The sequence below is a fragment of the Bombus flavifrons genome, chromosome 9 (genome assembly GCF_040668555.2).
Source record: "Bombus flavifrons isolate JBK064 chromosome 9, iyBomFlav1_principal, whole genome shotgun sequence".
NCBI classification, from domain to species: Eukaryota; Metazoa; Arthropoda; class Insecta; order Hymenoptera; family Apidae; genus Bombus; species Bombus flavifrons.
This window is the reverse complement of record NC_138450.1, coordinates 6,962,570-6,977,299: the sequence shown is the minus strand read 5'-3', so window position 1 is coordinate 6,977,299 and position 14,730 is coordinate 6,962,570. Positions and strand designations below refer to the sequence as shown.

The following is a 14,730-nucleotide window of genomic DNA, read 5'->3' as shown; positions in this document are numbered from 1 at the left end:
GTACTATCCAATATAAAGTAGTTCATGCACGATGAAGACACAGGCTACGTAATACATACAGATCTATTTAACCTTATTCCAGCTAATATTTAATATAAAATCTAACGTTTAATATATTTTCACTATTCAGAATACATTTAACGCATTGTATAAATTTTTACAGACTAAATTCTTAACATAAATCTAAGATCTAATATCCCTAATATACAGATTCAGATTGAATACGTTTAACTAAAATTTGATGTATTTAATCTGTCTAAACTATTTGCGTTAAATGTCTTATTGTATGAAATTTATCTATGTTCTACAAGTAGTATTTTATGAACCAATTTTTAAAACATACACTTATCTTTGTGATGGGTATTCGTTATACGAATGCATACGTGCGAGAGAACGAAATCGTGCGTATGATAATGTATGTCACAAAAACAAGATGTACAACTCGGCATGTAGAAGATGTACTGTTATCTTTGCTATACACGTGCCAACGTTTTATTGTGCGTAGTAGCGACATACACGGCATTACAACTCGTTTTCGAAAGTGGGAATTGAACGTGCGAAGATGGCAATTTCTTTTATTCCTGCTACAGGAAATTACAGCTTATACGAAGAAATACATGTTATAGTACAATAGTCGTACTATGAGATTGCTTCGTACCACGGAAATGAAAATCGATAATGTTCTTTTTAAATTAAATTGTAAATTACAAATAACTATAAAATAATTGTAAAAATTCAATTCATTTAATTTTCACCATTGGTATCTTAACATATGTGTACAAATCATATGTTACGTACTTTTATACTGACAAATAGATCATACCTTCTTTATTTTATTAATTTGAATTGTACTGCTAACTATATCAATTAAGTAATTAATACTATTGGCAATATTATTTATAACAATACTAATTATTTAGTTATAATGTATACAATGTATGAACAATTGCAAATCACAATCTCATTATCTTATAAATTTGAAATGTACGATAATACTGTCATTCATACGTAAATTTATAATACATTATAGTATATCGTTATAATAGTGTCTATATTAAATCTTTCACAATAATAAATTGTAATTAATCACATTAACAATTAACTTTAATTGTTTTCATTTTCATGTTTAATTCAACACGACACATTTTGTATCTCCCATTCTTGAATTTCGATGATTCATCTAATAGACTTTAATCAGTAAGTTAGGAATCAACAAGTATATAATGTTTTTTGTCATTGAAACTGATTCTATGACAATACGAACGTACCATGTTAGGAGTGATGGGTTCAATTCATTTGATATTGAAATATTTTAATTTGTTGAATGTAGGAGATAACATCATGCACGTTTTCTGACTATTGCAACATATAGTAATAACTACAATACATCATCTTATATCTATATAATAAATCTGATATATGCAGCAATCATCTAAATCTTCATAATTTATACTAATGTTTTGTAAATATTATCGAATCCATTATCTCAAATCACATTTAACCCAAATAAAAATGCACGTTTAACGGCATAGAAAAGGCATACGGAAAGTATCTTCTCCAAAATATAATTGTAACTTTATATTTAATTCGCTACAGATTATTCTACAAAAATAAATAGGGCCAACCTTCAAAAAACACGTTCTTCTTAGGTATTCTTCTTACGATCTATAGGTTGGAAGAATCTGAGATCGATATATATACATACATATATCGATACATGTTTCTATAGATAAACACCATTCATCAAACATCATTCACTACAGACAGGTTACAATACGCTTCAAATATTTTGATGTACTCACAAATGTCAATTAGCAATCAAACAACAATCAATAGTAATCATACACGATTTACATCAGGGTCGTTCCTGAGTTTACACAATGTTATTCAAATGTACGACGATTTGAATGAGCGTCGTTCCCATCGCTGACAGTGGGCGCGCTCGAGAACGCATGACATGGGCAGTCGTTGGCAAGCGCGCGCGCGAGCGTACAGTGAAAACGTAAACATGGCCGCGGAGAGTAGCGAAGGTTTGCCAATATCTCCGTCCGAGAAATCGTTAACCGGTAGCTTAGTGTCCGAAGAGAATGAGAAAAGTGTATCACGATCACCGTCGACTTACTCGATAAGGGAGGACAAGTGGCCGGATCTGGTTGTCTCGAGGCCCAGAAAACTAGACGCTTGGTGGTTACCGAGACGTGAGTACATAACACGATAGGTGCATGTTTTCGATCCGTTTTCGGCGCGCATTTCAAAGGCGACGTTTCCGTCGGTGCAAAGTGCGCGCGATTCAACGTCATCCGACGATGCGTACACGAATCAGCGCGCACATTCTAGATCTCCATTCTTTATCGCGAAACGCCTACTTCGCGAGTTGACACATTGTCACGTGATCATCAATGGCAATATTGCACGTGTTATATGTCCGACAGCTGACCAGATTATAGGTCGTTTACCTTTGTTAGGGTGAATTATTGTGTGATTATATACTATGGTTATGTTAACTGTAAAACAAGATTATAAAAAAGAAGATTATAAAAAGAACCGCGGCATATATATAGTTCTTAGTGAATTACTATGTGGCCCTTATGACCGATAGTAGATTTGTTAGTGACATCTGAGGAGGAGTTACCGCTGACTAGCAATGTCAAGATGAATTAATGTTCTTAAACATTATAATTATAAAATAAAATATTTAGATCAAGAGTAGTATTCAGAGTTTTAATAAAATGTAACAGTACTACTTTAAGTTGTTGCTACTGTTGTGTAGTTAAATAGTTGTTATTTAAATTTTTGATAAGGGATTCCGATAAAGCGATAAGTATTATAATGTTCCGCACTCGAAACAAGATAATACTTCGACACTTTAAGTAAGACTCTAGTAAGATATAAAATGCGTATTGCAATTAACATATTTATAGTTAGTTAACTAACTAATTGCATAATTGTTTGCGTAGTGAAAGAACCTTGATAATTTTGTTATCTTTGATCAATCTTTCAATTTTCAAAGGATTCTTCAATTTTAGATCTGTGTCATTTTAAGAATTTTTAATATCGTACATGGAAATAAAGTTAAGAAGCTAATGTAATGCACAATAATTTAAAAGTTTACAGAATAAAAGTAATATTTTACAATCTTAAAAAATAATATAATACATAAGAATAACATTATCATAGAAATATTTCTACAGACAAACGAAATGTTCCATCCGTTTAAGTTAAATAAAACTAAAATTACACGATCTAAGTTATAACAAATATATAAAGTATAATTCTATAAAATTATTTTATTTTAATTGTATTGCGGCAAAATTTTCACCAATATATATACACGTACAGTTTAGATTTTATTTTTATTACGTTAGTTTTGTATTATATTCTGTTTTATCGACGTAGTCGAACCGTGATAGATGGCAGTACGTTCCGGACTGTCTGCTCCAGCATGTATATTGATTATCGTAGGTGGAGGTAAAGTCGGCGGGAGAATCAATATTACTTTTCGCCGGCGACTCGCCATTTTCGTCGTAAAATTTTTCGTGAGCAACGGAACACACGTCATACGTAGTTTTCCTCGACAGTGAATCAGTCTCTGCGATGTTGAGCTCTTAAGAAACCAACTGCCGCAACGTTCAGCTACGATGTAGCACTAAAACCGAGTGCGAACGGCCGTCTTTCTGCTTTAGCCAAAGTTTCTTTTCATCGCTTTTACCGCAGTGTCTATATTTCATTTTCTCCATATCACGAACTAACTGTTCAAGCAATTTAACAATATCAATATCGTACAAACATCATGGACCGGATCTATTAAAACAGCAAAAGAATTATTATTGCTGTTCGTGTAAGCATAAAGTGATCGAAATAAGTAAAATCAAATTATCAATTCGACCAATACGAACCAACTAAGTTACATCAGTGAAACGAATCAGCTGATTGAAATTGTCAAGAACAACGTCGACTGGAAGAACTCTAGTGACATCATTGGAGATGAAGAAGAGCTTTGTTCCAAGAGACAAGTCTAATTAATTAATATCAGAAGAGTTAACAGGGAAACTGAAGTTAACAAAATAGAGGAGACTAATCTTTTGAAATATTACATTACTTTAAAGAATAGTCACTGAGAGGATCGATAAAGAGGAAAAAGGTTCGGTTAAGGTAAGAACTCCATAGTTGGAGTGACCTAAAACAATCCATTGTTACGAACGATCTTCTATGCGGCAAGAATCCAAAAACGGTCTGAAGATCAGGCCACCGGGTGACCACGGTGTACATCACAGTGGGGTCATGCTTGAAGAAGACATGGCTGGCGCTCAGGATACGATATACCTGTGCAACTTCCGTGTTTCTGTCGACGGCGAGTGGCTGTGCCTGAAAGAGCTTCAGGATGTCGAGTTCTCGTTGCAGGAGTCGATGCAACGTTCACCATCGCCACCGCTCGCTCTCAGTGGTATTAACCATCATCATCATCATCATCATCATAATGATCATCATCGTCAGCAACAGCTTCCCGATCAGCGAGAGCTTCGCGATATAATGCCGCCAAGCCCACCGCCATTGCAGCACGTTTCCAGCTTGTGTCTGTACTCGATGTTCTTGCACTATTCGCTCCATTCTATTTTCATTGGTTTATATATATTTGGAAATCGGGTTGAGAATTTTTGCACCAGTTAATGTTGACTTAATTGAGGTTTATTGTTTCTTACATCTCAGTTGGACGAGTTCAAGTTTTGAAGCTTTGGTTGTTCTCTTCCTCTGTCTTTTTTTTTTTTTTTTTTTTTGCTAAGTTTAGGGTTAGTTGACGTTGTTCCGTGGGAAATCGATCCTTGGGGAAATTTATTCCGGCTCGTTTATTATTTGACTTCGCTTAGGGATTTGGATGCTGGTTAGTGTTAGTGAAAATAGATTAAAAAGTATCAGATCATTCCATAAGTGAAAAACAAGGAGAAAATAAGGAATATCACATCCTACAGGGAAAATCGATTTATGAAGAGAATTGATTTGGAATATTTATATATTATTTATATAATGCAGTAGTAAAGAAACTAGGTTCGGCGAATTTAACTGTATCATTCGTAGTATGAAGTTTATATATTACATTATACATAGAATGAGTAATTCTGTGTGTATATATACATATAAATACAGTTATTACAGAAACTGCACGGGATAAAGTTATTGAAAGTATTGTAGATTATTTGTTATGAACTATTCTGCTATATAAGATAATTGTTAACTAAAAATTTACTCGTACTAAATTAAAAAGGATAATTTCTACTTGTGCTTTTCTATTGTATCTGATGTCGTCTTTGTAATGTACGAGTGAGAAAATTAAAATTAAATACCTTAAAGTTAAACAGATTTAAGGATTAATACCACTGTCTATAATTTTTGTCAAATCAAATTAATAATATGATTTTGTTAATTACTCTAGAAGTTTAAAATAAGAAACGAAAGATAACATTACTTGTGAAATTATCCGGTGGAAGCTATAATTAATATACGATATTTATCGTTTAACTTTTTCTTGGATTATTTTTCGTTAGAACGCATCGTTCCTTTTAAATGCTGTTACGAAATTTTCGAATTTAGAAATTGCTGGAATTAGTTTCCTTGGGGACTTCTTTTTATTTACATATTTTCTATTTTTCTATTCTTTCACGATTTTTGAAATCACGTATCCTAAATCTTCTTCCTTCTAAAATCGAAAATAATTTTAATCGCAACTTTTTGTTTGTTAATAATTTTATGTTGCGCTTCGCTGATATTTCCATTCATACCATCATCTTCATGCTTTCGGGGAGAATGATTTGTTATATTTTGTAATTATTCAACATCAAGAATATGAACGAAACCAGTAATTATCACCAACAGGATGATTTATTTTTCCCCGATCCCAACTGGAACAAGAAACTGTTGTTTTTACAGCACGCGATCCAGTCATCATCGAGAGGAGTAATCTTGTGAATATTTCGAAATTAATCGTGAAGGAGCTGATCGAAACGTCTTTGAAGTATGGTCGGATGCTTGATTCTGATCATATGCCATTGCAACATTTTTTCATCGTTCTTGAACACGTGCTTAGGCATGGTTTACGACCAAAGAAGGTAAACAACACCTTCGAAATATCTAAACACTGATTTATAATTAAAAGGAAAAGGAAATGGCACTAATTGCCTTCGATTTCAGGGTCTACTTGGACCCAAGAAGGAGCTTTGGGATATACTTCAGCTCGTTGAGAAATATTGTTCCGAAGCACAGGACATTACGTCCAGTATTCGTGATCTACCTACTGTTAGGTATAATTCTGTTTCTGTCTTCTCTCTATTTTCTCATGTATAGGTATATAAGTTGAAACTTACGATTGGTGATATTAGTAAATTAAGAAAATTTGTAGAAACTTTATTATTCATTTTTCACTATAGAAATTTTCAATGTTCGCTATAAGTATCTACGATTTATGTATTTAACTTAAAATAGTTTTAATATTATTTTGTATAAACATTTTATGGTTCCCAATATTTACCTATACTTGAGTAGAAATATTCCTCACAAGAAGCTATTATTTTCTTGGCGTTAATCGAAGAACAGAATCAGACTAAATTTAGTACCTTGATCTGTTAAAAAAAATTACACAATATTTTTTATAATAATACTTCTAACGTTGATAAAATATATAAAATTGATTCTTCTTGAAATTGATATTTCTGTCAAAATTGACCGAAGCTAAGAGATCTCTGACATTTCTACTCTTAAAATAAATTTTTTAATTTTCTTTGTAAAACTAGATTTTATAATGTAATATTCAATTCATCTAATACTTTATGTACGATATTAAATAACATATTCCAAAAGAAATTAGATCAGCATTATCAAATCACATCTCTAGCGATTTCTATTTGATATACGGTCTGTTGACCGGGCTGACCTTTTCAGGACTGCAATGGGTAGAGCGCGAGCATGGTTGCGTATGGCGTTAATGCAGAAAAAGCTAGCGGACTACTTGAAAGTTTTAATCGACCACAAGGAAGATATATTGTCCGAGTATTTCGAGCCTGACGCTCTGATGATGAGCGAGGAGGCAATCGTTATAATGGGCTTGTTGGTGGGTTTGAACGTAATCGACTGCAACTTCTGTGTAAAGGTCAGTTGCGTGTGTTTTTTCCACGCTGATCAGGAGATCGTCTAACGGGGTTAAAACTGAATGGGGAAACTGTTACGGCAGGAAGAAGACCTCGATTGTCAACAAGGTGTGATCGATTTCTCGCTATACCTGCGAAACAGCAATCATATACCTGGTGAATCTCCAGACGACGAGCTTGAAAATGATAACATGACAACTGTCCTCGACCAGAAAAATTACATCGAGGAACTAAACCGACATTTAAAGTAATTGTGCTTTCTACAGTCACATACCGCGATGATTTATTTCAATTCGACCGAGTTACAAGTTTAGACGTTGTACTATACATCGATTTCAGCGCAACTGTGACAAACCTACAAGCCAAAGTGGAATCCTTAACAACGACAAACGCTCTTATGAAGGAGGACCTGTCTATCGCTAAAAATAACATTCTGTCGCTTCACGAGGAGAATAGACAATTGAAAAAAGAGTTGGGAATCGAAATCAAAGACACGAACGAGGTACGGAGATTTTGATATCTAACAGTCTTTCTATCGGTTCATCCTTCGTCAAAGAGAAGTTTCTCTGGTTTCAGAATGGGAAACCACCAATCAAAATTACTGAAACGACGACAGAGATCGAGGAGTTGAGAAGTAGGCTAGATGCTGAAAAGAAATTGCGGCAGGATGTAGAAAAGGAATTAGAATTACAGGTGGATTCTTCTTATTTATATTCTTTCTTCCAGTTGAATTTTAATAGTTTAAACATGTTAAATATTGAAAAATGAATATCGTGGAAATTAAAATTAGGAAAATGACTGAGTAATTTTTTGTGAACAGATTAGTATGAAGTCAGAAATGGAAGTGGCTATGAAGCTGTTGGAGAAAGATATTCATGAGAAACAAGATACGATCATATCGTTACGACGACAGCTCGACGAGATCAAGTTAATTAACTTGGAAATGTATAAAAAGCTACAGGTGATCAATTGTATTTCTTGTTACGCGCTAATCGCGACGCAGGATGCTTCTTATGAGTAAAATCAAAACCATTTTACTCTCTCGAATTATTCGTTTTAACATTACAATGTCTGTATCTACATTTATAACGAAACTTACAATTATGACAAATTTTTTCGACGTTTAAGCACGAGGCAGATCCTCGTCGCGATTATGATTTCTTCCTACATGTTTTCTAATCTATGTGTTTTTTCATCGCATTTCCATTTCTTTTCGTTTCTGCTTTAATCCCAACAGCTTTTCAGATTTTTAGCGAAATTTTATTCCACTCAGACAGTTTCTAATTCCCTTTTGCCATGCTGGGGATGTTGGGTAGCTTTCGAAATTTCTTGTTTCTGGGACTATTTCCATTATAGGAATGTGAGCACGAACTAACGCAGAAAGGAGAAATGGTGAGCCGGCTTCATGCGAAGACGAATCAAATCGGCAAGATCCTGAATAATCTTGAGAAGTGCAACCACATGAAAAAGGATGGGGAAAATATTCGTAGCCCAACCACGCCGAGCAGTATCTCGAAATCGATTCTTAATAAGACCAGTCCCACTTCACCACGATGTTACTCGTCTGCAGACAATGTATCCGCGGTTGATTATCAGCACCCTCCTAATAATCAGCAACAATCAGCTAACAATCATCAAAAACCGACTAACAACCAGCAAACTAACAATCACCAACAATCCACTAATGCTCAGCAGCAATCCCTCACTAAGCAACCATATTCTCCTAATAATAATGGACAAACAAGGGGTAACGAGCAACAAAATGGCGCTAACGAAAAGGAAATGGCAAAGCCTGATACCCCAGAACAGAGTAAATCGAACGGTGAGGTTTCTATGGAGGCGGAGGAACAATCGACTGCATAAAAGAACACTGTTTCTAGAGAATGGTTTTTATACTATGCATCTTCATACTCCGTTTAATATTTCGACTAATCAAGGGCGTATAAATGATGGCAAATCCTTTATATGAACGTGTTCCTGAAATGTCCAATGACATTTTAATGAATGTCGATGTATATAGAAGTACTAGTGTATTTCAACATTTGTTAATTGACAATTCTGTACATAATTTATGAAATGTGATTTTTATTTCATTTTTTGTATTTGACAATAGATTTTCTTAGGTACTTAAATTATCTCTCTGTTTCAATTTTTAATTTCAATAAATTCTTTGACTCATTAACTGGTTGCTAATCTCCTGAACATAATAATTTCTTTATTTAGAAACCACCTGTCTTTCTTTCTTTCTTATCGCTTCTGTTAAAAATAAATTACATCATAATTATATTTACAAGGATTAAAATCGATATAGCTGAAACTGATTTGTCTTTATTAATTTGTCATTTTTTAATTATGAAAGTTTCTAACTGAAGGATGCCCTAGTTAATACATTAATAAATCTCCTACGTAGAAAATCTGTATTATTCTGAAATAAGTTGAAACAGAGGAGCTTATACATTATTTAAGTTAGTAGACATTGACTGTATATCGTGTAACTGTAATCGGAGCCTAAAAGCATAACTGTTATGATACATTTGTGGATATAATGGTTGTTAATGAATAGAATTTAATCGCGAAAAATGTTGTTGGATTATTCAGAAGCACTATTATTATACATTTAACGCTAAACAAGCTATATCACTTAGATCTTTCACAGGACAGGACTTTATATATCTAAAATGCGTAGAATATGAACGAGAATGAAATATTCGATATTTAATTATCCACCAATCCATGCATCAATAAGCTTTTAAATGCAACACCTGTCGTTGTGTGTTTCAATCGAGACACTTTATGAATGTAACTGTGCTTTGTTACGGCATAGTTACGCTATTTCAATAAAATTGCTATTTTGTCCACAGAACTATCGACGACAATAACATTATTATACACATGTTTTTCATATCTTCATCACATTCAATCGGAATGCGTTTTATTGTTCATCAGATTTTGATTATAATTATTATCCTCTTTTTGTAGAGTGTCTCGGATATTTAATTTCAATCCATCGTGAAAACATTGTATTTTAACGAATATTAATTATCCTGTCAAATTGATAGCAATTTTTCTCTATTAAATAATTTATCAGTAGATTTTGTTAACAGAGAAATTAGATTCATTTATATTTATCGAACATTTTCACGGATTCCTGATAAATGCAATGGAAGGTAATATCAATTGACAAATAATTAATATTCCTTTCGAAACTCGACGAAAAACAATCTTTTATTCAACCTATGTTTAATGGGATTAAAAACTCATGTTGCACGATTTTCCATCAGTTTCACCATACATTAACGATTACGACGTCTGAATCTTTCAAAAAACTGTTTTACATTTATCATATACATATTACATCATCTACATTGGTACAGGATGAGCTTGCAGCTATAAATTACACAATGTACATTTTACTTCTAAGGATTACGTGTTATTTCAGGGCTCTTCCTTTAATCGAGAAACAAATGAAACGGTTCTTTCTACCTTTCACTGAAATAGGGTTTATTTCAGGAGTGCGAAGGCTCGCTTAAGCATAAAACAGAACTGATCACTAAATTGGAGGCTAAGACGCTATCGATGACTGAAACCATCCAGAAAATGGATGAGAAGTATGTTTATTTGTCTTTCATTAGTGTTAATTACTTTGTAAGCGCGACTGATTCATCGGGTTTTAGATTACATTTCGACGCGATCAATATTTTATCGAAGCTAATACTAACATTCTATCATATATATACTTTATCTAGCTTTCCGAACATAGGTACTCGTGAACTCGCAGCTTGAAGCCATTACTCTAAGATTTTGTTGTCAACGTCCGCGGGGCTTCGAATCATCGCGCGACTAATATAAAAAGACTTTGGCATTACAAAAATTCTGATTTTAATAGAATTTTATTAATTTGCAATTTAATATAATCTAATATTTATTTATTTTTATTAATATATTTAGTACAGTTATATAATACTTCAAGAATTCGATGTGATCTAAGTATAAGACAATTTTTAATTAAAATTATTTTATTTAAAATTACTTTGAAGTTTTACAAAATCAAATTTTAATATCACGAAAATTGTTCAATTATAATTTATAAGAGAATGTAAAGTGTTGTCTGTCGATTAAATTTTAATTCTAATTTAAATTTAAAGTAAGATTCTCTATCGTAGTACAAACTTTGATGACAAGATGAAAAATTTCGAATACCAAATTCTTTTTTCAATCATCGACGCTTTTAATTTTACAAAATCTTGACACTTCGATTTCACTCAGTCACGCGTTCCTCGCGTACCCTCGTAAAAGGGCGCTATATAAAGGAACGGCAAAATATTACTAATATTATCTTTACTATCGTTAAACATTTTAGCATTTACAAACCTAGTCGTTGTGATAAGAGATTTTTCTATAGCTCGTGGCTCTCGACGATTATCGTATGACGATATCGAGAAATGATATACCCTCGACGGCTGTAGTTAGAGGTGATTTATTTTTTACTTAGGCGTCGCGTACGCGATCTGACTTAGAGTAGATTAGCCGAGGCAAACATTATAGATACAGATTCGATTTATCGTTAATGGAGATGTTGGCAAACCTTCATTTAACGGCTACTCGATCTAAGATTATTAAGTCTATACATATATAATATAATATAAATATTAATGTTATAGCGACAAATTCATGTTTCCCGTACTAATTGGTAGATTTATACCTCGAGTTGAGTAAACGAATCGCTGAATTAATATCGATTGCTAATCAGGGCAATAACATGTAAATGTGTTGCCCTTTTAAATCTATTGCCTTGCTCGTGCGTGAGAAGTACACTCTTTTTTCTTGTTAATTGCTCGTCAATTATTATATTCGATTGATGGTATCTGGTCAATTAGAATTATAAATTATAAATGATACCTCAGTATTTCAGGAACTGACTTGCGATCATTTTTATCGTCGTTTTTTCTTTTCTTTATTCCACTTACTTTTTCTGTTTGCTTTTATATCGATCAAATTGTTTCTTACGATCGTATATATTCTTCGTCGTTATATATATATATATATATACACCTACACTCACAGACACGCATATACACACTGTTTGTGTCGTTCACGTTTATCGAAAGACTTACGAAACAAACGTGCCATACATATATATATAATATCTTTATATAAATATAATTATGTATAAGCAATCGAGCAATGGTCTTTATAATGCACCCAGACACTTGTGTGCTTGTATATCAATGCAGCGGAAATAAATTCATGACAGAAGATAGTTTGCATTTAATTACCCTCAGATCATCATCGTTTAGACGTAAGATGAGACATTTCGTTCGAATAATTTCTGTAGTATAGCCTTCATAATAATAATAAAAAGTTATGCATAGCTTTCGAGTTCTTTTTCGTTCCGTTATTTAAATTTCTTGTAATTTCTCTACGTCATGATTAATTATAATTTTGCGTGGAAATGATGAATTTATATTAAAGCGGAAGGTAAGTTGAGCTTTTGCACCGTTAAAGATTGGATTACGAACTCGAGGAAAAATAGATGAGTACGGAGATCCGACATTTTGCTGAATTCGCTCGGGGATTATAATATAAAGTCTTTAAAAAAACAACCTGCCTGTTTCTTCGGCCGGATAACGGTATTCGGTCATGAATAATCATGGCGAAAGTTTCAATGAGAACTTCAACTAAGTTACAGATCCTTGCTTTTGTAACTTCCTTTCGTCGAGGAGCTTAGTATTTCTGTAAACTCGGCCAACGAAACTGCGTACGTCGGTTTCTCGAACGAATTTTGTTTAAATGGACGGCTATATCGGTTATTATAATAATTTATTCGTCTCTCAAAATAATCTCTTGAAATAACAACGGAAAATTCTGACGAAGTTTCATCGTTATTTTGTTCGAATGTTACTTCGCTGCAATTTAATTAGGTTACTTACATTGTATCTTTATTAAATGATCGCAAGGCAGTGTCTTAAATACGTGTACTTTCAGATAAATCGTAAGACTGAAATTACGAGCGTAATAACTTCTGTAGAATCAAGAAAATTTGTTAGCTCATTCACATTTCAATTTTAATTATAATATCATGGTTGATTCATTATTTCCATATAATGTATTAGATCATTTCATAAATAATGTGTTTTTTTCATAAACTAAATAAAAATAAAAAATTAGGTAGTGATGTATTTTTTCTCATTTTCTACGATAATTCTCCAGCTTTTTTAATCTAATTTCTTTTTTTATAAATTATATTTCTTCCTATTATGACAAATTCCGTTATTTATGAAATGGCCTAATTACATTCTAGTATTAGACTTAAAAAAAAAAGAATCTTATCTTAATCTTAATTATCTTTACTAATTTCAACTGAATCAAATTCAACGTCATTTCTCGCTTAAATGCCAATTATCTCCACGATTACTATTTTCCTAAATACTGCAAAAATTGTCCAGATTTTGCATACGATTATACCCATTACAACTTCAGCCGTCGTACGTAGAAAATTTCCGCGTTTGTCGTATAGTATTGTGTTCGATTCTTTGAGTACCAGTGATTTGACTTAATCAGGTGCAAGGAAATGGACGACGTGAAATCAGATGCAGTAGAGAGGGTGAGGATTTTGGGAGCTGAAGCTGCCGAGAGAGAAGCGAGGGCGAACGGGGTCGAGAGGGAATTGCGACTCGAACGCGAATGGAGAACCTCCTTACAGGAAGCATCGATCTCTAGCGCGGAGAAGATCTCTCAATTACATCAGGAGATCGATCAGTTGAGGCGGGTGTCCGAGGTACGTTGCATATCGGCCTCAACTTCGCCATATTCGCGCATACCACCAGCTTCCAAACTGGATGATCAAACTTGAGATGCTATCTTGGTTATATTTGAAAATGCAGATAATTTTCTGCAATATAGTTCTAGTCATCATCGACCATGCGATGGCATTGTTAATTTTTCTTTTGTTTCATTGTAAAATATCATTGTGATGTCGTACGAAAGGATACTGTAATAATTGGTTTGATATTGTTAAAAACAACACTTTTCTTTAATGTTTAATGGTTTACTGAAAGCTTTTACGGAGTAAATGTAATAACGCTGCTAAATTCCCAAGTGTAGCAAAACGACTTTCTTACCTGTTTCTTTTCTCTCTATTTTTTAATAGACTAGTAATAGAGTACACGTACTATTTAAGAGAAGCTATACGAACGTATAATAAGATTTAGTATTTTATAACGAATTACTTTATATTGCTCTATTTTTAATTTAAAATTAATATGGAAAATGCGGCCTTGTTTTATACCATTTTGGCAGAAAATCAATTCGCGTTATGTAATTTTCTGCTTCAAAATATTAATTGTATTAAATAGAAATTTTGGAAGTTCTGAATTTAGTACTTTATTTAGTACTGTATTTAATACACTTCTTTATTTTTTACAATATAGAACATTAACAGCAAACATAATTCGCTAGAAGAAGATCTGATTGCACCTAATTTTTTTTTTTACCACAAAACAATTTGTTTATCATCTCAATGTCTCGTATGAAATAAAAGGAAAATATCTTAAAAAAGAAAATACCTACAATTCTCACAGTTTGGTTACCCATC

General features: G+C 33.0%; 1 protein-coding gene across 7 annotated transcripts in view; it reads left to right on the top strand.

The window, feature by feature from the left end:
• Positions 1-1,951: 1,951 nt before the first annotated feature.
• LOC138183033 (protein RUFY3) overlaps positions 1,952-14,730 on the top strand; it is a 29,274-nt gene continuing 16,495 nt past the window's right edge. For 2 of the 7 annotated variants that reach the window (XM_069119551.1, XM_069119554.1), the window contains exons 1-10: positions 4,045-4,573; positions 5,923-6,101; positions 6,184-6,293; positions 6,931-7,138; positions 7,220-7,383; positions 7,476-7,638; positions 7,713-7,829; positions 7,957-8,097; positions 10,647-10,744; positions 13,698-13,914. In XM_069119551.1, coding sequence (XP_068975652.1) covers positions 4,210-4,573; positions 5,923-6,101; positions 6,184-6,293; positions 6,931-7,138; positions 7,220-7,383; positions 7,476-7,638; positions 7,713-7,829; positions 7,957-8,097; positions 10,647-10,744; positions 13,698-13,914 — 1,761 coding nt within the window. In that variant the 5' untranslated portion in view covers positions 4,045-4,209. Of the gene's footprint in view, positions 2,199-4,044; positions 4,574-5,922; positions 6,102-6,183; positions 6,294-6,930; positions 7,139-7,219; positions 7,384-7,475; positions 7,639-7,712; positions 7,830-7,956; positions 8,098-8,492; positions 10,790-13,697; positions 13,915-14,730 lie in introns of those variants that run through there. The other 5 variants (XM_069119552.1, XM_069119553.1, XR_011173965.1 and 2 more) reach the window with 5 other exon arrangements.